At 40.6% G+C, this 22,305-nt stretch overlaps 1 protein-coding gene across 4 annotated transcripts; it reads left to right on the top strand.

Annotated features, from left to right (window-relative positions):
* Positions 1–1,716: 1,716 nt before the first annotated feature.
* SKIL (SKI like proto-oncogene) lies at positions 1,717–21,745 on the top strand. Of its 4 annotated transcripts, none has more exons than XM_069792744.1 (7): positions 1,717–1,907; positions 2,644–4,579; positions 10,036–10,133; positions 11,554–11,786; positions 12,005–12,246; positions 13,352–13,576; positions 16,595–21,745. In XM_069792744.1, exons 2-7 carry the CDS (start codon positions 3,473–3,475, stop codon positions 16,754–16,756), a joined length of 2,067 nt encoding a protein of 688 aa, XP_069648845.1. In that variant the 5' UTR covers positions 1,717–1,907; positions 2,644–3,472; the 3' UTR covers positions 16,757–21,745. The 4 variants fall into 4 exon arrangements, with proteins under 4 accessions (XP_069648845.1, XP_069648844.1, XP_069648842.1 ...); XM_069792743.1 differs by having other exon boundaries at positions 1,721–1,851; positions 11,554–11,792; XM_069792741.1 differs by having other exon boundaries at positions 1,721–1,907; positions 11,554–11,792.
* Positions 21,746–22,305: the final 560 nt, after the last annotated feature.

The following is a 22,305-nucleotide window of genomic DNA, read 5'->3' as shown; positions in this document are numbered from 1 at the left end:
CGAAGATTGCGCTAGCTGCTGTGCAAACACAGAGTAGAATAGCTCCTACGTACAGATGTAACCATCGAAGGTTAGCAATAAGGGCAAAACCTGCACGCAAAATAACATCAATAATCCCAGATCACTCCTTGCCCAGCCATCATCGGAAGGAAATGTTGTCGATACCATCGTAGATATTGCAACTAATGTGGTGTTTTAAAAGTGAGTTAAGAGGTGACTCGTGAAGCAGCTTTGCAGTGATTCCCAAGGGCCCCTCCGTCAGTAAGCCCTGCCAGCCCGGGGGGAAATCTGAGCGTATCAGACTTGCGAAGTCAAGTGTATCAAACCCCTCTGTTGATGAGCTGCTCAGCAGCGAGGCAGGTTTTGTTTGCTCTGTGCTAATCCTAGCGGGGCGTTGGGAGATGACATGGAAGGGAGCCCTCTCGCCGTGGGCAGCGCTGGCCAGTGTTTCGTGGTGCCTGGTGGTTGTACAACTGCCCCATTTTCGTGTGCTATGCTTTTATACTCGCCTTGCATCAAAATATGTAACTGTACGGGATGAAAGGCAACGGCAAATTGGATTGTGCCTTAATCTCAGCTGAAGCGCTGTCTTCACAAAGAAGATGTAAACCAAAAAGCTTTAGGCTTCTTGCAGACAGAAGAAACGTGTAATACATAAACTAGTTGTACAAAGACCAAGCAGTCCCTGAAGAGCATCTTCCCCTTCCGGCAACAAGCCTGAAGCGGGAGAAGCCCCTCGCGTAAACGCTGTTCCATGGAGCGGATCGTACCGCTTCCCAGCCAGATCTTGACACCGTCTCCTGCGCTTCAGCATCTCCTCACTCCCGGTGCCGCACGGTAAGCCCGTGACTGGAAAGAGAGGTCCATGAAACTACTTGGGGGACTGACACCATCCCCCTCACCTGCATCTCCCCGTCCCCCAGTAGTGGGGTCTCAGAGCTGAGCCCACCCTGCGTGGGGCCCCATGCTGGGAGACACTCACTGAGGGACCCTCGCTGAGGGACAGTCACTTGAGGAACCCTGGCTGAGATCTCCTTGCTGAGGGACCCTCGCCGAGGGACAGTCACTTGAGGAACCCTGGCTGAGATCTCCTTGCTGAGGGACCCTCGCCGAGGGACAGTCACTTGAGGAACCCTGGCTGAGATCTCCTTGCTGAGGGGACAGTCGCTGAGGTCTCCCGGCTGAGGGAGGGTCACTGAGGGACCCTCGCTGATGAGGGACGCTCGCTGCCGGCCGCCGCGCCTCAGGGGAGGGTTACGCCTGACAGCTCCCTGTCACGGTCGGGGCCTGCTCCCTCCTCTCCCGCCCTGGCTGCTGCCTGCGCTCCCGCTTGGCTCCTTCTCCCCTTCTGCCATGGCTGCTCTCCCCCCCACCCCGCCCTCCACCGCCTCCCCGGCCCCAGCAGCGGCGCCGCCCGGGCGCTCCCCGCCGCTGCGGGGCCGCCTCTCCCGGCCCCGCACGCCCCTCTCGGTCTCTAACCACGGGGAACGGCGACAGGGCGGCCCGGGGCTGGCTCTGACCCGGGTGGGCCGAGGGCAGGCGGCAGAAATAACACCTTTATTTTATTTTTATTTTATTTTTTCCTGTCGGCGGCGGGGTGTGTGCGTATTTCTGTGTTTCCCAGCGCTGAGGCGACGACGACGGGGGGGGGGGGGGGGCGGGGGAGGGGCGGCCGGCCCCCGCCGCTGCCCCAGACAGTGGGCGGGGCTGCGGCGGCGGCGGCGGCGGCGGGAGGGGGCGGCGCGCGCCGCCGGCGGGTTCGTGCCCGCGCGCCGCCGCCGTCGCCGTCGTCCGTCGTCGCCGCCGTCTCCGCCGCCGCCGCCGTCTCCGCAGTGAGGTCACGGGTGGGCGGTGCGTGCGCGGCGTCTGTTCCGCTCCCCGGGCTGCCGGAGCCCCCGCCGCGGCGGGTGAGGAGCGGAGGGGGGGGGGGGGCTTGTGGGGGAGGGAGCGCGGGCGGCCCCGCGGTGGGGGAGGGGCGGGAGCGCCTGAGGGGGGATGGGGCTGAGCCGGGGGGGGGGAGGGGCGCGCCGTCCCCGGCGGGAGGGAGCGGCGGCGGCGGGCTGGGGGAAGGGGGGTGCGTAGGGCGGGGGCGGCGGGGAGAGGGGGCCGGGGAGGGAGCGGGTACGGCGGCGTGGGGCGGGCTGCGCCCCCGGGGAGCCGGGCAGGGCGGGGGGGCGAGACCGGCGGCGGGGTGAGCCGTGCCCGCAGCGGTGCCGGCGGGGCTGAGGTGAGTCACGGTGAGGGAAGGAGGGTGCTGGAGCGGCGGGTTGCGGCGTCCCGGGCCCTTCCGGGAAGGGGCGGCGGGGCGAGGGGCCGGTTCCCGGGCGGAGGGGATGGAGGGCGGCCCTCGGCTCTCCGGCGACCCCGTCCTTGCGGGAGAGCCGCTCCGGTGCCGGCCTGCCCCCCCCCCCCCCCGCCGCCGCCAGCCTGCCCGCCGCTCGGCGGGGCGGTGGATGCGGCGCTTCGGGAGTTGTCTGCTGCTGCTGCCAGCTTCGCCCATCTGCCAGGGCTTGTAATGGGGCTTACGGTTTTAAAGGAAAGCTCTCGGCGGGCTGGTGTTTGGTGATTAATTGGGAAACGTATCAAACGTAGCGAACTCGCCTTTCGGGGTTGCTTGCGACTGACCTCTTCCTCTTTTCGCAGGTTATCTGGAAAGACTGACAGAACTCTGTGTTAGCCCGAGACATGAATTTAGCCGATGGCCTGGACCTTACCTCTATTACTAATAACTCGGGGTGGGAAAATTCTGACACGCACCAGTGACATCTGTGCGAAAGGTGACTCTCTAGGGACGTTTAGGTTTTGCCGGCGATCTGGATTAGCCTTTAGTTTGGGGATTTATTTGTGAACTGCCATAGTAACTCTCGTGGTGGTGGTGAAATCATGAAGTTGGCAGCACAATAAAGCGAGCCCTTAAGATTCTGTTTGATCTCCAAGAACTGAAAGCGCCGAGTAAAATTTCCGTGCAACTTAAACTTATGTTTTGGATCAGTTGCATTAAGATCAGTGTTCTTCAAACGGAGACCGTTTTTCTGTTTTAATACTTAAATAGACACTTATTTGAAAAGGCGGTATATTTTTTAAAGGAAGAGAATGATCAAGGATGGACACTCTCGCATCAACGCATCATTTTTTACTAAATTTCTGTACAAGACTACTGCGTAAAATAATGGGTAGGGTATGAAGAAAAGCCTTTTGTATGCATATGCAGTGGGGTTTTTAGATTAGAAAACTGAACAAATACATAAATTTTTCTTTTATAGTTAACCTCTCCATTATTAATTTCATGGTATTACATGCAAAATGGGTTACGGTTTTTACTGTTGGAGGCTGAAGAAGTAACATTTTACTGGAAGGAGTGCAAAACTTGGTGTACCCGAGGTAATCAAGATCACTTGAAATTGTTTTTTGTATGAACAAGCAGGAAAATGCATATTCAAGACTGACTTAATTGAAGTTCTGGTGTTTAGCAATGGAAAGCCCACACATAAACTTCCCTCTAGGTCTAGTTTCAGACCAAAAAAGGACTGGGATCCAAGAGGATGGGAGTCCTCCATTAAAAAAAGCAATGACAGAAGTGCATGTAAATAGCAAAGTACGAGTTGTAATAAATAAATTGCCAACAATAAAGAAGGAAAACTTGGATGAATATGATGAAACTCCTGTGGAGGCTGATGGGGAAACCGCCAAGCCAAACAGTACGCCGCTATCTGAGCCTTTGAATTTAAATCCAGGTTTGAAACACACCTTGGCACAGTTCCACCTGAGCAGCCAGAGTTCACTGGGTGGACCGGCAGCTTTTTCAGCTCGTTATTCCCAGGAAAGCATGTCGCCCACTGTCTTCTTGCCTCTTCCATCGCCGCAAATACTTTCTGGTCCGCTGCTCATTCCGCCGGACAGCTCCACGGAACTCACCCAGACTATACTGGAGGGGGAGTCTATCTCTTGTTTTAAAGTCGGAGGAGAAAAAAGACTTTGCCTGCCTCAAGTGTTGAATTCAGTTCTCCGAGACTTTTCATTGCAACAGATCAATACAGTGTGTGACGAACTGTATATATACTGCTCGAGGTGCACTTCCGACCAGCTTCATATTCTGAAGGTTTTGGGAATTCTTCCATTTAATGCTCCGTCCTGTGGGCTAATAACGCTGACTGATGCTCAGAGACTATGCAATGCTTTACTACGTCCTCGCACTTTTCCACAAAATGACAGTTTTCTCCCTGGTAAGAACACCTTGGCCCAGTTGAAAGAGACTGGCAGTGCCTTTGAAGTAGAGCATGAATGCCTGGGCAAGTGCCAGGGGTTGTTTGCACCTCAGTTCTACCTTGCGCCGGATGACCCATGTATCCAGTGTCTGGAGTGCTACGGGATGTTCTCACCCCAGACGTTTGTGATGCATTCACACAGATCCCCAGACAAGAGGACCTGCCACTGGGGATTTGAATCAGCCAAGTGGCACTGCTACCTGCATATTAACCAAAAATACTTAGGAACGTCGGAGGAGCGGGAACTGAAGCATCTCTTGGAGGAAATGAAGGAGAAATTTAGCGAGAAAAATCAGAAAAGAACTCGGTCCAAAGTAAGTTCACCTACTCTTGTAAAACTCCCAAATCTCTTTCTGCTCACACGTAAATACTTGTTTTGGAAGTGCGTTGCTTGCCTTTTGTAAATGAGAATGCTTGTCAAATCAAGCCTAAGTTAAATTTGTGAGAGAGCTTCACCATGGAAATACATTTCTCATTAAAAGGTGCGGTAATTTCTTTCCTCTTTGGGCTGTAAGTAACTTCATTTGAGCTGGTTTGGCTTTGTTGGTTCTTGTTCTCTTCTGAAGTATGCAGTCTCTGTAAAATTCAGAGCTGTTGTGGGAATTTTCATTCTCCCGTTTGACCTTTAAGTGTGTTTGATGCGGTGTCTGTTGCAGCAGCTGAGCAAAGCAGAAAGGAGCTTGAAAATCAAGTATTACAAATTAATTCTTCATTTGTTATTTTTACTCCAGCACACACACGTGCGGTGTATGGTGACCTGGCTTGCTAACCACCCATCTCATGACTTTGCATGTAGGGTAATGGTGCATTGATAAGTCGCTGTTTAGAAGCCCAAAGTCTGGTTGTTCAGCAATAGCTTTCTGTTTAAACTAGTTGTATAGAGAAATATGCCAAAAAGAGGGGGTTTTAAGCAGCCCAAGTAATGAGCTGTGGGCTGGTATCTTGACAATGGTTAATAATAGATGTCGTATTTTTTCCTAAAATACTGCTGCAAGTCTGTACTGTGGTTCCAAAATACAGAGCTTATTTTTCCCCTAGAGACCTTCTACTTTAAATAATAAGACAAGCATTAGATAAATACTGAACATCATAGATGTTTTCATTCATAGAATGTACAATTTTGGGGGTATAATTTAAACTTACGCAGTTTTTGAATGGTTCCTGCCCCACCTCTATGTTTCTTTTCAGTGCATTTGGCATTTATATGTCTGTTTGATAGCTACTGGTTTGATTATATATCCATTTTGCCTGTTAGATGTTTTGTGGTGGATTTCAAAATAGCAGCAAGAGCAGTCCAGATGGTTGAGCCCGAGAAGGTATGCTGTAAGTTGACGCCTTTTCAGCATAAACTTCTGAAAAGTTAGTATTGCAGAAAGGCTTACTGTAGTAACAGGTATTTTTACAGTTGTGCCAGCCTACACTAAGGGATTTTAGCAGAAAATTTTCATGAAAGTCTGCAATATGGCGTGCTTCCATGTGCTGAATTAGTTGAAGATGCAGGTAAGTTCATAGCAAGGAAGCTTTGCTTTTCATCTCATAAAGACATGGCAGTCTTTATCCTTGCAATGCCAGGGTAGGTCGTAAACTATAGTATGGTGGATGCATCAGTGGAAATAGTCTTCCATATTCATACCTGTAATACTGCTTCCCTTTTCACAGTAGCAGATTTCAGACCACGAGATCTTTCGGTTTCATGTGTACAGATTAAAAAACCAGCTTAAATTAGCAGTAACAGTAATTCGGACTGGACCGGTGCACATGAAATACAAAAACTTCCCTGGAGTCTTCCGTTGCAGACCTGTATAGTTCTTTCTTACAAAGCAGCATATGAAATCAGAATGAGAGAGAAACTGTGAAAACTTAAACAAAGAAAATGGTGGGGGAGGGTTGGTTTTTTGTCTCATGGATATTCGTCTGGAAATACACAAGATTAGAAGAGTTTTATCAGGGGAGTGTTGGAGCACAGCCTGCATTTTCTTGTCCTGGCAAAGCTTGGGCTGCTTCAGTCTTTCCCTCATTTCTGTGGTGTGAGAGAGGTATGAGATACAACGTGTAGATACTGCCTTTTCTTACACTCCTAGGGAAATTTATTTGCAGGATGTTCCATTTGCTATTCTGTCACCTTCTTACCATCTTTGCTGAGTCAGTCCTCAGAAGTGCCGACGCATCTTTGAGGTTATCTTGGAGGGCCCCGGAAGAATGGAAAGGATGGTCTTTGTCCATCCAGTAATAATAAATTATTAATTAAGTCCTATGTTCTTTGGAGCATCCTAGATCCCGTGCCTTGCCTTTCTCCTTAGCATTTCACTTGTGAGTTTATTCACCTCACAGTGCAAATACGCTTTTGCTTTCAATATTTTAAGAGCAGACAATGTACTCTCAAAGTTAATTCCTTTCTGTTCTTTGTGCTAATAAGAAACCTGTAAGCTGTATGTTTGATTGTCACCGAGTTTCTCATTTTCTGTTGAGTTCTAGACTGCAGTGTAACATCCACCTGCTCTTCATGGAACAGCTGTCGCTAAGCCCCTGCTGATCTCTGCACTGTCAGATCCTCATTCCCTTTGAAACTGCGACAGTTTCTGATAATTGCTCTGCACTAAAACTTTGTCTTGCTTCTCAGACCAATTCCTTAAGCTGGTGACTGTGTGTGGGGAAAAGCTCGCAATGTGGAGAGTTAATATTTCTTCTGAGTATTTTTATAAATCCCATCTCTGCTAAAACTACTCGCTTAATGATTAGGCTGAAACCACTACTTATCTTTTTTTTTTTTTTTCTCCTTAAAGAACAGCTTTGTACAACTAGCTTAGAAGAAAAATAAGACATTTTTGATGTAGCCCTTTCAAACAGTTCAGGCAGAAGTCATTCAATTCAACTTGGATATATTGTGTTTACGGAATTATTTAGAAGCATCTAAACAGATTGTTAGGTAATGAAATGTGCAGGTATATATTGAAGTAGATGCTTTATCTCTATTTTATTAATCTGGATGAATTGGGAAGAATCATGTTAGCAAAAGACTTCATCTTTATTTATGGTTACCTTTGCTTTCTTAAGTAAAAATTTGAATGTTAAGAAATTCGTTTCCAAAATACACACTAATGGTTAGACGATAAATTCAGTTTCCATTTGAAATAGGTGGGAACGTAAAAATCTGACCTAATAACTTGAAAATAGAGATTACCTGATAGATAATTTCATATGTAAATATATAAACATGGGTTGTGGTTTAACCCCAGCCAGCAGCTAAGCACCACACAGCTGCTCGCTCACTTCCCCCCCACCCAGTGGGATGGGGGAGAGAATCAGAAAAAAAGTAAAGCTTGTGGGTTGAGATAAGAACGGTTTAATAAAACAGAAAAGAAGAAACTCTTGCAATACAACTCAAACAATAATAATAAAAGGATTGGAATGTACAAGTGATGCTCACTGGGCTCACCCACCGACTGATGCCCAGTTAATTCCCAAGCAGCCATCCCCCCGCCCCACTCCCCCCAGTTTATATACTAGACTCAAAGGGGTATGCAGTAGCCCTTTGGCCAGTTTGGGTCAGCTGTCCTGGCTGTGCCCCCTCCCAAATTCTTGTGCCCCTCCAGCCTTCCTGCTGGCTGGGCATGAGAAGCTGAAAAATCCTTGACTTAGTATAAACACTCCTCAGCAACAACTGAAAACATCAGTGTGTTATCAACATTCTTCTCGTACTGAATCCAAAACATAGCACTGTACCAGCTACTAGGAAGACAATTAACTCTATCCCAGCCAAAACCAGGACAACATGTTAAAATGTAAGTCCTAAAACATGGACAAGATGTGATTCAGAAGTTAAAATCAGATTACTGTATACTACCTGTAGTATAAGTAGAATACATGTACATTATTTAAACTATTAGAATGATCAAAGTAAGTAGAAAAAACTTGACAAATGTCAGGATGAAGCCATTTTTCTAGAGATTATTTGCTGTATTCAAATCTTTATTATTTAGAGGCTTGATTATGAATGTACTATTCTGGAGCTTAGCTTACTTGTGCCCTCCCTCCTTTCAGTCTGCGTTGGAACTCATTTGAGGAACTGCAGGGGTGGAGTTAAATTTCAGTTTCATTGCTAGAGCCAAATTTAGTGGGTTGGAAGTTTTGACCAGAATATTGTAGATGGGCTTTGGTCTCTCTCATGGTCAAGTGGCATTTGATTCTGCAGACCTTGGTGCAAGCCACACCTGTGTAATTGGGTACTCTCTTGACTGCCAGAGATGAAGTTCTGTGACAGTTTATTTCAGGGTGTGTAAATATAAACTTTTCTGATAATGTATCTTGTACACAAGAAATTGTGAAGATGTTAGAATGCTAGGTGAAGCTTTTGGTACAGTAGGTTTAGTTTTTGGTTTTTTTTGGTTTTGTTTTTTTTTTTTTTTAGCTTTATAGGCTTTTTTATCAATTGATCAACTTTCCAAAGGTACTGGGTCTGGCTGGAATGGCATTAACTTTCTTCATAGCAGCCCGTATGGTGCTGTGCTTTGGATTTGTGGCTAAAACAGTGTTGGTAACACACCAATGTTCTGGTGGCTGCTGAACAGCGCTTGGGCAGCATCAAGGCTTTCTGTTTTGTGCTTGGCCCCTGCAGCAAGTAGGCTGGGGGTGGGCAAGAGACTGGCAGGGGCCAAAGAGATACTCTGTACTTTATAGTGTCATGCTCAGCAATAAAAACTGGGATAGAAGGAGAAGAAAGGGGGTTTTGGCATCCAAGGTGGACATTGTTGGGAGACTGGCTGGGCATCAGCATGCCCATGGGAGGTGGCGAGCGATACCCTTTGCTTCTCTTGTTTTTTTTTCTTTCCTTCACCTATGAAACTGTCTTTATCTTGACCCAGGAGCTTTCTTGCTTTTGTCCCCATCTCCCTGGGGGTGGTGGTGAGAGAGCGGCTGCGTGGGTGCTTGAGTGCTGGCTGGGGTCAATCAACCACACCTTACCCAAAAACCCGCTTCCCAAGGCTATTTTAATACAATGAAATTAAGAACCAATTTCTTAGCTGTGAGTCTTGTTTAAATATATGGTGAGACATCTTTCACTTGAAATTAATAGTAACTTTGCAGTGGAGCACAAAGTATCACCAGTAAATTTGACTAAAGAGTAATTCAAACAATATTTCTTGAGACAGAACAAGAATTGCTATCCAAATACAAAATGCACAGAAGTTTTTTAAGATTATATATTCTGATGCACCTGAATTCATTTTGTTTGTTACTGCAGAGGGAGTGGAGTTGTCATGTTACTGCAGCAGCTTTGCCCGCTTCTATAATAAAAATTCGTGACAACTGAAGAAAGTTCTGTCTCTGGAACACGTCTCTGGAACATTTTATTCACAGGTTTTATTTTGTAATAAAGTATCTGGCAGGTGCTTACTCTGATGTGGATACTTTATTGCAAAAGGCTTCTACAACCCTTGGTGAATCCTAGTTTCTGCTGTTTCTCCAAAACATTTTTAACATGCCTCTGGCAGAGTTCTGGGAACTCAGCAGAGCTTTTATATAGGTTTGTAAAGAGATTTTCTTTAAATTTCATTGCTACGTTGCCCATAATGGGAAATTGGAGATCAAAGAAACTCCTGTGGCTTGCATCACCCTGCATCTCTGCCAAAGACACTCCGTTTTCCAGTACCCCAGTTTCCCTGGTGTATATGTATTAATGGTGTAAATGCCATTCCACTGAGGAGCGTTGATGAAAATGTAAATAACATGTACTCATCTTCCAATTGCCTATTTATCTTCTTTTCTTTAGGCAGATTCACAGCAGAGCCTGGAATTATCGCAGTGGTATCCAGTTATAAAGCAAGAAGCAGAAACTGATCCTCAGCCACCCTCCTTTTTCCATCCCAGGTAACTGAATTTCCTGTGTAGAACTGTAAGCACTGTATGCACAAGTATTTAAATACTTCTGGCTATTTAAAGATAATTCAAACTGAGAAAAATGTACTTGCAACCTGAACTGTTAGGAAAACTCGGAGGGAATAATTGAACCCTAACTTTTTATGCATTCCTTAGTGTAAATATTAATGACCTGCTCATGAGTGGTTTTTGGTACAAGACTCAAGCTGTGATCTGTGAGTGTTCTTCAGTAGGCAATACAATTGAAATGTAATTACAATTTCCCTTTTCAGAGTAGGAATGATAGAAGGTGATTTTTAATCTTTCATATTATAATGCAATGCATGCGTGTGGAAAGCTGCATAGGCCCTGTTTACCATGAGTGCAACTTAATTTCCTTTCAAAAAAGGCTTGTAAAAGGTGTTTGAAGGCTTTCTTCCACACTGGAACAATGGCTACAACTGAATTGTCTGTTGATAAGTTTCCTGGTTTTAGAAACCAAGTGCATTTCCTTAACATAGTACAAAGTTTGTTGTCTGCATCAGAGGGAAATGGTTTTTCTTGACGTCCCTCTTACTCTTATCCCCCTGTGAGTATGCATTTACCATATATGGGTGACATCAAACTCTCTTGACTAGCAGCATGCATCGAAGGAACACATGCACATCAGACTAGTTCCCACACAAACACATGAATGGTGGAACCTCTGTGATGGTCCCTCAGTTTGCTGTTTCTATCGGTGCCTTCCTTCAGAACTCGGAGAAAGGAAAGAGTTGAAGACAGCAATGTTAACTGCAGCATCGTGACACTGATTATCTTGGCACTGACCTTAACACATTTCGCACTCTTTTCCTCCTGTACTAGACAAAAGCTGAGTGGCTAGGTTAGGTCAGTACAGAAGGATGCTCCCAGGGGTCCAGGAGCTGTGAAAATCCAAATGGGTTGCTCAATATATGTGGGAAGGAAGGTCCAGCATTCTTCTCAGGCATGCCCCAGTGCTGTCAGTACACACCTTTGCTATTTAAAGTGATATGCTCATTCCCGCTACACTGATCACTTCCCCCATCCTCCATTGCTAATATAAGGATTATGAAAATGCTAGAGAGTCTGGGTACAGTGGCATTCTAATTCCGCTCTGTATTTAAATGAAGACTTCATATGATTTTCTATATGATTTTTTTTTAATCAGCCATGTTTGGAAAATCCTCTTGTTTGATAGCCTCAAAACTTTATCTAGATAATCTACTCAGTAAAGATAAAGTGGATCATTAGGATTTCCATTTGTATAGGAAAAATTTAAAAAGGGCATGCTTATTTTTCATTGAAGTTTTTACAGTTTGAAATCAAGTTAAATTAAACTTACTGCTCTCTACCAGTCATCATTTATTATGCCTTAGCTTTCATTCTTAATTTTACTGTTCTACTGTTTCAGTTACTACCTTTATATGTGTGATAAAGTGGTTGCCCCAAATGTATCTCTTGCATCACAATATAAAGATGTTGCAAAAACAACAGTCAGAGCTTCAGAAGTAATTAAATCGTCACCTGGACAGCTGGAGAAGAAGCTCAGTAGTGGAAAACACAAAAAAGCTGCCTCCTATCCAGAGCTTTCTCTTGAAGAACAGGAAAAAATTGACTTGAAAACTGGCGTGGAGCACCATAAACGTTTAGGTGAGTAGTGAAAATTACATTGAAGTCTTTTCAATTTTTATACCATATAATTTTGGAAAGCTCAACACCAAGCTAGTATTTTGTGATGTCACTTCAGATTTCCAAAAATTCTTTTGACCTTTTTATAATCTTCAGTTTTCTTTGCATTTTTTTTCACCTCTGGAAGTTTAATTTTCTGTGATTATTATGCTGTGTTCTTCTTTTCTCTATAGATCCACCTGTGTCAACTCGTTCTGCAAGAGGTGGAAAAAGTGAACGTGTTTCTTCCAAAATCACTAGAGACTCTAGCCGTGTTGAAGTAGGTGATGATGTGCGAACCTTGTCCCCCACTCTCATGAAAGACATCAGTTGTGAAGATGACAAGGGAAGGATCATGGAAGAAGTAATGAAAACCTACATCAAACAGCAAGAAAAACTAAATACTATTTTGCGAAGGAAACAGCAGCTTCAAATGGTACAGTGCCAATCTGAGTGCATTTCACTTTTGACATCAGAAAACTGATGTTAGCTTGTTGGTTCTAGAATCAATGTCACAGACTACATTAATTTAGAAACACCAAAACACACAGATAGTTTTTCCCCCAGCTTGAATCCAGACACCAAATATTGAATATCCCTTATGCTCATTAGCTTGGAGTCCATTAATAATTGGTGTCTTTTCAGTTTGCAACTACTGTGTTCAAGCAGCTCCTTCTTTTTTTATCCAAATGAAAACTACTTCTTTCACTTTAAAATGTTTTCCAAACATTTAAGTATTTTGGCAAATAGAGTTTAAGTCCTCTAAAATTTCTCAGTTTTCAGGATTTTAAAGATGCAGACATCAGTGTTCTAGGAGTGGTCTTATCACTGCCCTGTATAAAAAAGAATACCACCTCCCTTTTTCTATTTGATAAGCCCTTGTTTTTAGGGGGATTTTATTAGGCTTTCTTAATAATGGATGACATTAAAAGCTGGTGTTCACTTGTGATTTTGCCTCATTTCTGTTTTCTGAATTAAGGTAAATACTGTCTTTCCTTCTTACATTAGTAGATCAGATGTAATATTTTCATTTAGTTTAGTTTATTTAACGTTAAGCTCAGAATCTGTGAGCTCAGATAGGGCCCTAGAGCTGCTGCTTTTAAGTTGTTCTACTGTTGGAGGTAAAGCTTGTAAATAAGTTTAAAAAAAAATTAAGGCTTCAAAAAAATAACAAAATGCTAGTGGAAAAAGAGATCAAACACTTTTATTCTGTTTTCTCATGATGCACTTCTTACATCTTCAAAGTATGTTTTAGTAAATCAGTGCTGCTGCTTTCTGAGGTTCACTGCTGGGAGTTGTGAATCTGTTTCTGGAAGCTCAGTGTACTTGGAAGTACAAATAATTTCTTAAAAAATGAAATGCTTGCTACAGAATTCCAGGCTGTCATTGATAAGTAGATTAATACCATTATCAGGCTATTGTTATCAGTAGAGAAATGTGCTCTGTTTGGCCTCATTGTTTCCAGATACACACTTAAATTCAGTTTTTTACTTTTCTGGTCTTAGAACCAAGGTGTATGTGATCCTGATTTTTCTTGACAGGAAGTGGAAATGTTAAGCAACTCTAAAGCTATGAAGGAACTAACTGAAGAACAGCAGAATTTACAAAAAGAACTTGAATGTTTGCAGACAGAGCACGCTCAAAGAATGGAAGAATTTTATTTTGAGCAGAGAGACTTGGAGAAGAAACTGGACCAAGTGATGAAGCAAAAGTGTAGCTGTGACTCCAATTTAGAAAAAGACAAAGAAGCTGAATATGCAGCACAGGTGAGAAGGGAAAGTTCGTTTCAAACCAAACCGTATTTAGTGTATCAGGAAATTGTGAAGCTATTGCTCAGCCACCTTAAGGTTTCATCTTTTACATGTGTTCTGATACCATAGACGAATACCAAAATAGGTCACAGTAACAGCAATATTTATTTCCCTGTTCCTTGGTTGAAACTGAGGTAGAGTGCAGCTTACAGAAACATATGATGTTATTGATGAAATTGTAGTCTTAAACATAAGGTCTGTTACGTCCTCATTTAAAACAAATGGTGTTTTTAATGCATATAGGCTTGCCCATGTTAGAGAATGAAAACATTCTTGGTTTAGTTACAGAAATAAGGTATTCCTCTTTTTCTTCCTTTTTATGTTAAAAAAATAAAATCCAAACCTCTCAACCACCTTTTTGTCAGATTAGTAGCATACCTTGCTGCTCTTCCTGTTCCTTGGTGGTGGAACCTTCTGCACTATCTGATGAGCCCCCTTCTGTGCTCTGTCAAAGCATTTGGTCAAGAATTCTCTTGGAAATGAAAATCATATTTTTGTCTCTCATTCCTGCCTCCAGGGTTCATATGTCAAAACCTATGGAGATTTTTTTTTTTCTTTCGCTTTCCTTTTAACTTTTACTATTGCTTCATTATGTTGGAAGTTACTTATGTCATTCCAATGGGAAAAATATAGTTAATGCCACAGAGAGCCTTGGAATGCCCCTTTTCAAAATCAGCTGCAGTTATGATTAAATGTGTAGTGATGTATTTTGTACTGTGTCACAGAAAACTAGTCTTTGTGGTTTTTTTTTTAAAGTAAACAAAATCTAAAACTTTGGCTTAGTAAACCTTTGTGGTCATTTGATCATAGCTGTATATATTTCCTGTTCTTACTGTCTCAAACTAAGAAACAGGCAGTACTTGAGAGACAGGTTTTGGTATTTTTGGGGAGTAGGGCAGAGACTAGCATCATAAATCCTTCTCATTAATTTAATTTCATGACATCCCACTCCACAGATTCCTAGCCTTTGCTGCCAGAAATAATCCTCTCTGACTAAGGCCTGATTTACTAAACATCTGGTACAAGCCCTATTACTGCAAGTAACAACATGTTCTAGTTTATGAAGATAATCATGTATAGCATGTTTTATATGGGTTGTGTAGCTCACTTTCTTTAGTGGGTGAAAACCATAGATTGTTCCCCAAGGAGATTGGTTGATTGTTTCTTTTGAAGTTAGACTTTGAAAATTAAACATGTTCCTTGCATGAAAGTTTAGTCTGTTATTACCTGTGTGGTAGAGCTATTTGCAACATATAATTTGAACCTTTTTCTCCATTTATCACATCTTATGATAGATTTTGGACCATAGGTTCCAAGCAGCTGTCAGAAGTACCCGAGTTAAACAGAGGTCCTGGCAACAGACAACCTCCCAAGCTGTGTATACAACCTTTAAAAAAAGCCTTAGTCCGATGTCTTCTTGAAGCAGTTGCCCAGGCTGCCCTTTCTCTCTGAGAACTGTGGACTGGGAGAAACCCTCTTTGTACATTAAACAAAATTAGTAATTTGGGATTTGCAACTTGCTTAAATGTTTGTTCTTCTTTCTAGGCCTGTGTGAAGATGCACTAAGTGTCTTCTCTGCCTTTAGACAGTTCTTTATTGAATTGTCTGTTTTAATTGTTGCTTTACCTTGTCAATCACAATAGGGCAGTATAACCAGTACTGGAACCTTTCCTTAGAGCTGGAAATCAAAACTCAACCAGAGACGTGCTTATGTAGTACGTGCTGCAACATGCACGCAGTGGGCATTATCATACTGCAACAGTTTACTTAAAGTAGTGGAGTCAGAACACTTGTGTTAATAGCCTGTTGCTGTCTAAGAACTGCTTGAATATTTCTGGTTATATGAAGAACCTTTTAAATATTTCCAGTTATACAAGCGGAGGTGAAAGTCCACTGAATGTGATGTTTCTCTAAAATCAGCACAGCAGTTCCTTTGCCCAGTACTTTTTATAGCAATTGGCGAACACCAGTGATCCTGTATGCTCCTGCTTCTTTCATTCTCATGAGCCGTCTTCCTCATTTTCAGTGAGATGTATGCTTAGTGATGATTTAGATCAGATAGATACCTATCATTATAAAGGTAGATGACTTTTTTAGATTCAGTGAGGTCTTTTTGTAGAGAGAACCCCTTAAATCAATGGTAGAGAAGATAACTATTTACCAGTCTCCTCCCTGATTCAACAGCTGGTAGTATACCTATAAGCAATTTGACAGTAACTTTCCCACACTTGAAAATTTCTTCAGGCATTTCCAGATCTCACTGTAAATAAGTTTTGATGACACTCGAGCACGTTTGAGTTTTATTGTACTCCAAAGATGAAAAAATTATTTAATTTCTGTTTTGAAACACAAAATATTTCACAAAAAATTGGGGTGGACTCATGTTTATATTTGAACACACACATAAATGCACAGGCAGTTATGCTCAAGATTTTCCGAATCTCATTTCTGGTAATTCTGTTTCATTTATGCTAAAAGGTAGCAGAAAACAGTGTTGGTGGTTTTATTTGTTCTAGAAATACATTCAGGCTTTGAAATAAAGAAGTAATATTTTGTCAGGTGAGAGAAATGAACCTGGGAAATGAAAAAGTGCTATTTATTCTGGGATTTGTGAAACATCTGATGCAGACTTCATCACAATCTTCCTAACAGATTATATATATTACTCACATGGTCTAGTGTGGCAGCTCATATAACTAGAATGTATATGTATTTAAAAATTAGACTTTCCCATTTTTTTTAGTATAGTATGATGTTTATGCAAGTTTGCATATTGATGTCACTTGCTAATGTTGTAGTAGGTAACTGCATAACTCTTGATAACTGTAGAAGATGAGCTAATAAATACTGGTGAACAGAAATATTTTTATCTGATGCATACGGTGGTCATTAGTAGCATCTTGGAATGAATAGTAGACATTTACAAATAAATTTGCTAAAATTTGCTCTGCCTCTGTCTCCTCTATTTTACAGCTAGCAGAATTGAGACAGAGATTGGATCATGCAGAGGCAGATAGACAAGAGCTTCAAGATGAACTGAGACAAGAACGAGAGGCAAGGGAAAAGTTAGAGATGATGATAAAGGAATTGAAGCTACAGATCTTGAAATCTTCAAAAAATGGAAAAGGAAAATAGAAATTGGAGGAGGAAGTATGACTGCGTCCTTCAAACAGGGTGTTTTGGTTTTTAATGAATTGTGAGCAATTTCTGTGTGATAAGAAAAAGTATTCTCTATGGATTTCTATTTCCCAGACAAGTCCAGATGAAGATATACATATATATAAATAAATAGATAGGTATACATTTTTAGATTTTCCTAACCAATGAAAATCTGCATTTATTTGTACTGGTGTTTTTCTCAAACAATGAAAAATACGAAACTCTTGATTTAGAGTGACCAGTTTCTGTCCATTTCTAATGCAGTCTTGAGGACTCTATACCTTTTAACATTGTCTGTTAAAATATATGTGGTGATCTTTATTTTGCTTTCAATTGCACATTCAGTTTTAAAAGTACATTAAAAAAATTCTGAATTCTTCAAGGTCAAAATAGTTTGGGTTTCAGTGAGAATAATGTGTTCTTGAACAGGGGAAAGTAAAGGCAGCTTTTCATCTGTAGGGTAATACTCAAAATTGTGACAATGATAGATGATTGATCGTCGTAAGTGATTTACCAGCGTGAATTTGTCCCATAATTTCATTGTGTGAAGTCAAGCTGATCTTTTTAGTATTTTCTATTTAACAACTTGTTATCAATCTAAAGAGTTTTAGAGCCAGCATTTGCTTGCCATGCTGGAAGAAGAAAACATTAGTTTTTTTCATAAATTAAAAAATTTACAATTACAATGAATCTTTGGAAATTAAAAATTTGCATATTTTCTTTTGTTTTCTTCTATATAGTAGGTATGAAAGAAACATTACTAAAAGGCTTAAAGGTGGAGCTTTTCCTTCTAGAAACCGAGAAGGCTTGACTTAACTGGTTTTTCAGATGCTAATGCTTTCAAGAAAAATAATATTTATTAAAAGTTATGAATTAGTTTCTTTAACACCCTAAGCCTCCACACTTCGAGCTTCTTGCCACCTTGTGGATTTTTATTTCATTAAGTAGAACAGGCCTTAACTGACATTGCGATAATAACTTAAAAAATAAAATTCTGAGATACGGCACTTTGAAAATCATTTTGATAGTCTCTGTATTTGAATGGCATGGTAATGTTACCATGAATTAAGAAATACAGCATGTTTGTTAAGCTATAACATTTGAAAATGCGTAATTGTACAGAATTACTGTTTTATGTATATATAACATTTACTTGAGTACTTCAGAAGTCTGGTTCCTAGTGGATTAAACGCATGACTACGAAGTTGGATGAAGAAACACTCTTTTGCACTCTCTCCAAAAAGTTTGATACAGCTGACAGATGTTAGCTGATTATATCAGTGACTAGGAATATTTTAGTAGTTCTAGTATTTCACTACATAATTTTCACCTGTGCTTTAGCTTCTGGTTTTGAGGTACTTAGGTTTATTATTCTCTTAATAATTCAGATCATTTTTGATGAAACCACTAGTAAAAGCCTACTTTTTTTTTTTCCTGAACTAGTAAAACTGAAAACTTTCGAGTTCTTTTTTGTTTCTCTTTAAGTGGTATAACAGAATTGAATATCACAAAGAAAGATAAAATTGCACATATCTTTAAACTGAATGAGAAATGGGTTGGTAAATTAAATGTCATGGAGGCATAGGATGTCTCTTTTATAACTGTGTACAATTTTGTTATGAACTGTGTCATATTTACACTCATGATTAAAGCAGGTTAGAGGAAAAAATATCAAACAGTTTTCTTTGTCAGTGGTGATCCGAAAAGAAGACCCAGATTAGATTTTTCCCTTCTTCAGCTCCATTTCCAAATTTTTGCTTTAAAAAAAAACAAAAAGGAAAAAGCCTGTCTTCGCAGCATGGTTTGGAAGGAAAAGTGCTGACTATAGATGATCCTGGTTGTGTATGCACCACTTGCTTTAAAAACACAATGTTTCATTGTGACAACCACCAAAAACATCGCTATGGGGAGAGTAGGCAAGAATGTTGGTAAAAGTGTGATTATTAGGGAATGGAGCTTGAAGTAGTCCCACTTGATTGACAGAACCTGCGTTGGATTAGCTAGATGGGCAAGTAAGAAAACACTGTCCTGGGAAACTGAAAGTTTCATCCGGGTATTATTAAAGGATCAAAAGGTGTCGTTTCTAGTTGCTTTTCAGTATCAGTGTTTTGAACCAGACTTGCTGGATTGTCAGTGTAGATAAGGCCATACAGACTCGTTAATACAGCTGCAGTAACTAATGTACCGCAGTATTTATAGCTTAGCCATTGAATGTATGGAATCCTCATGGGATTATTATATTAGAATACTGTATATTCCGTTTCCATTTGGGTCTTGTCTATGTTATGTGACTTCTGCTCAAATTTCCCCTTTTGCCACCGGATGGTCTTCAGCGGTGGCAATTGCAGTGGAGGACTAGTATAGCCCACGTTCCTGTGCCTCAACCAGCACTTCAAGCATCTCTTAACCAGCTGTTAACCAGCTTATGCTGTAGACTATTAAAATGCTGGTGGCCATAGTTTGTACTAATATTTTCACTGTTGCAAGAACTCAAGCAGCTATACGAAGTTTTTAATAATTCCAGCTGCAGATGAGGCCTCCTAATCTTTTTAAAACATCTGGCTGAAAAAGCTAATGGAACATTTATTAAAATGACTTTAAAAGTAGCTTTGTAAATATTCCATTTAGTTACTCTAAAGTTAGAATGCATTTTAAATTATTGTAATCCTCTTAAAATTCTGAAATATTACTTTCAGGCTCTTTACATAACATAAATAATTTTCGTATGCGTAGACTTGATTTTATACTGATTTTAAGTAATAATGTATACATAAATGTGCCATAGATTTTGTGTGTTCACAGTCTTTGAAAGATAGTTTTTTAGTAAGTTGTAAATAATACTGTATAAGTTCTAGAACAAATATATGTTGAACTTTTTTCACCACCTTATGCTAGTTATATGAGATGGTTTATTTTACAGCCTAATGTAGGAACTTGGAATGCACACTTAAGGGCCCTCACTTAAGTGCACACTTAATGGTAGAAACTAATTCTGTCATTAGGTCCTCACTTTTAGTCATAGCATGCTCATTTTATGTATTATTTGTGTTGCCTTCAGTTATTGCTTGCTGATCTTTCAGGCAGGAAGTCATTTTCCCAGATAGTTGTGACGTGAAGCCCGTAGGAAAAAATCCTAAAATTGTCCATAATTTTGAAACTTTCATTATTAAACTCCTAGACCAAGGTCAAAGTTGCCTAGCGCACCTTTTGGAACAAAGTAAGTGGGATTCAAGGTGAGTATCTAGTTTGCTCCTATGCTTTTTTAAAAGAGAACTTTCACATGCTTTGTGTACTTTAATCAAGAAAATATAAGAGCTTAGAGAGTAAAACTCTTGTAATTTTGGCAGTCTGAAGGCACCCTGGTTCGCAGTGTAGCCACGTATCCCTAGACGAAAGAGATTTTAACTAAATCTCCAAACTTAACTAAGTCTGTGTCTTAGTTTTTGTAAAGCATATCGTTTAGTTTGAGTAGTTAGATAAATGTAGTTATGTTTCACATTCTTAAACTAATTTTATTCTATATTTAATATATTGATAGCTTAGGTGTAAAATCATTTGTATATAGTAAAGGCGTAATGCAATTAGTGAAGTAGGAAAAGTTGAGTGGGAGCATAAAGCTACTGGTGGCCTGAAAAAATAAGTCTTGGCCCATATTTTAGAAGTCACAATGTTTTATTCATACATTCTTGTTTTATATTGGGGGAGGGGATAGCTAGAATGTGTTATGAAATTTTTGGAAAACTTTCCTAGCATTAGTCGTGAAGTTGGCCTTGAAATGCTGTCATGGTCAGCTTCCTAGAATTCACTTGTTTGTAGAGTATATATTTTGATTGTCAGTAAAGATAACAACTTTGTATTTTTTCTGCACTTAATTCATGTAATTAATCCACACAACAGAGTTTTCTATAACGTGAAGTTGACAAAAGACATAATTACGCCTACCTGTTAATCTGTGCTTGCAATATTTGTTATTTTATTTAAGCTGTCAATAGTAAGCAGCAGAAAGCTGCGAATTTCAATTTTCCTTTTGCTCATTACGTCTGTAGTGTGAGTATTCATCAGTTTTCATTACAGAAAGCATGTAGAAGTTTGTTGCATATTTCTATTTCAAAAAGACATCCATTTTTTAGCTTTTGTGAAAGCAGTTACTGCTTACAAATTGCACGACAATTTTGTAGTGTGTCTCCATTACTTAGAAAATTGTTTTTTTCAGGGTTAGTGGTTCAGTTGGAAAATGCTTGAAAAATGAGTTTTAAGCACTTCATCAAGCACAGCAAACAAATGGTATAAAATTTTGCTATTTGAAAATCGATTAAATGTAACAATGTCAATTGAATTCTTTTTCTTTGAATATAGATACCTCACTTAAAGGAAAGCACAGCTGTACTGTATTTAAACTAATTCTAGGAAATAATAAAAAGTTGGTCTAAAATATTTTGTTGCCATTATGTTGCTTTCTGTGATTGACAAAATCTGTTCTGCGTTTTCGTACTCACTCTCAAAAATATTTATTGATGTTGACATGCCAGTATAATTATCTCAAATTACAGAAAGTAGCTGCAAAACAACGGAGTCTGTGTTAGCTCAAGGCAACAGGTTGAATGACTATTCTGAAACCATAGTAAAATCCTGTGAAAAACGATCAGTGCATTCAACAATTTTTAATACTTTGCCAATGATGTACAGTTTTACTGTTTTAGAGTTGCTGTGGTTGCATTACATGACACACAAAACTGTCCTCTACCTCACGTGAGATTTAACAGATATTTTATATGGTTTTAGTAAACAAGATGCATCTATCTGGTCACTTAGTTTACAAATTTTGAATTATATTTATTGAAACATGACATACTGTGCTCTTAGCTTATACCTCAATTGTATTTTGTGCTGTTATCCATTTTCATGCCTTGTAAATACCTGTATAGATGTGGATTCAAAAACAAATAAAGAACTGTAATGTCAGAACACTTGCCTTCGTAATATTTTTGAATACTGATTTCTAAACTTGACTTTTTGGAAGGTGATTAACAGTGGTGCTTTTCTAAGGAGGACAGAGTCTTCCTTGCTTTGATTACAGTAAATTAAGCCCTGATTACCCTGAAACTTAGTACAACTCCCACTGCCTGCAGCAGGTCCCCTGTTTTCTAAAGGTAATTTTTAGCAAAATCTACAAGAACAACAGCCCTCCCTCACCATGAGTCCATTTGCTAAAGCTCTTACGGCTCTGTGAAGATACTGACAGTAGGATTTCTATGTATCTTGACATAAATTCGGTATTTATATGTGTAAATAAAACCACTTGTGTATTTGGCAGTAAATCATGTAAATCATGTGATTATGTTGCTTAACGTTTTTGTCTACCATCAGGGAGCTTAAACAGCAGAAAATTCAGAAGACAGAGTAAGGAGGCAAGAAGAAAAGAGGGAGCTGTTCCTGTAAGCTGTATAGGAATGGGTCTGCCATTTAGGTTGAGCCTCCTTCACTTACAATGGTAGGCTATATTCTGTTGGTCACTTAAAAAAATC

This window comes from Haliaeetus albicilla, chromosome 9 (genome assembly GCF_947461875.1).
Source record: "Haliaeetus albicilla chromosome 9, bHalAlb1.1, whole genome shotgun sequence".
In the NCBI taxonomy this organism is placed as follows: domain Eukaryota; kingdom Metazoa; phylum Chordata; class Aves; order Accipitriformes; family Accipitridae; genus Haliaeetus; species Haliaeetus albicilla.
The sequence above is the reverse complement of the archived record's forward strand: the minus strand, read 5'-3'. Positions and strand labels throughout refer to the sequence as shown.

Coding starts and splice junctions, on each gene's coding strand:
- SKIL (XM_069792743.1), top strand. CDS start 3,473: ATGGAAAGCCCACACATAAACTTCCCTCTAGGTCTAGTTTCAGACCAA. Junction 10,134..11,553: donor CCCTCCTTTTTCCATCCCAG/GTAACTGAATTT, acceptor CTACTGTTTCAG/TTACTACCTTTATATGTGTG. Junction 11,793..12,004: donor GGAGCACCATAAACGTTTAG/GTGAGTAGTGAA, acceptor TTTTCTCTATAG/ATCCACCTGTGTCAACTCGT.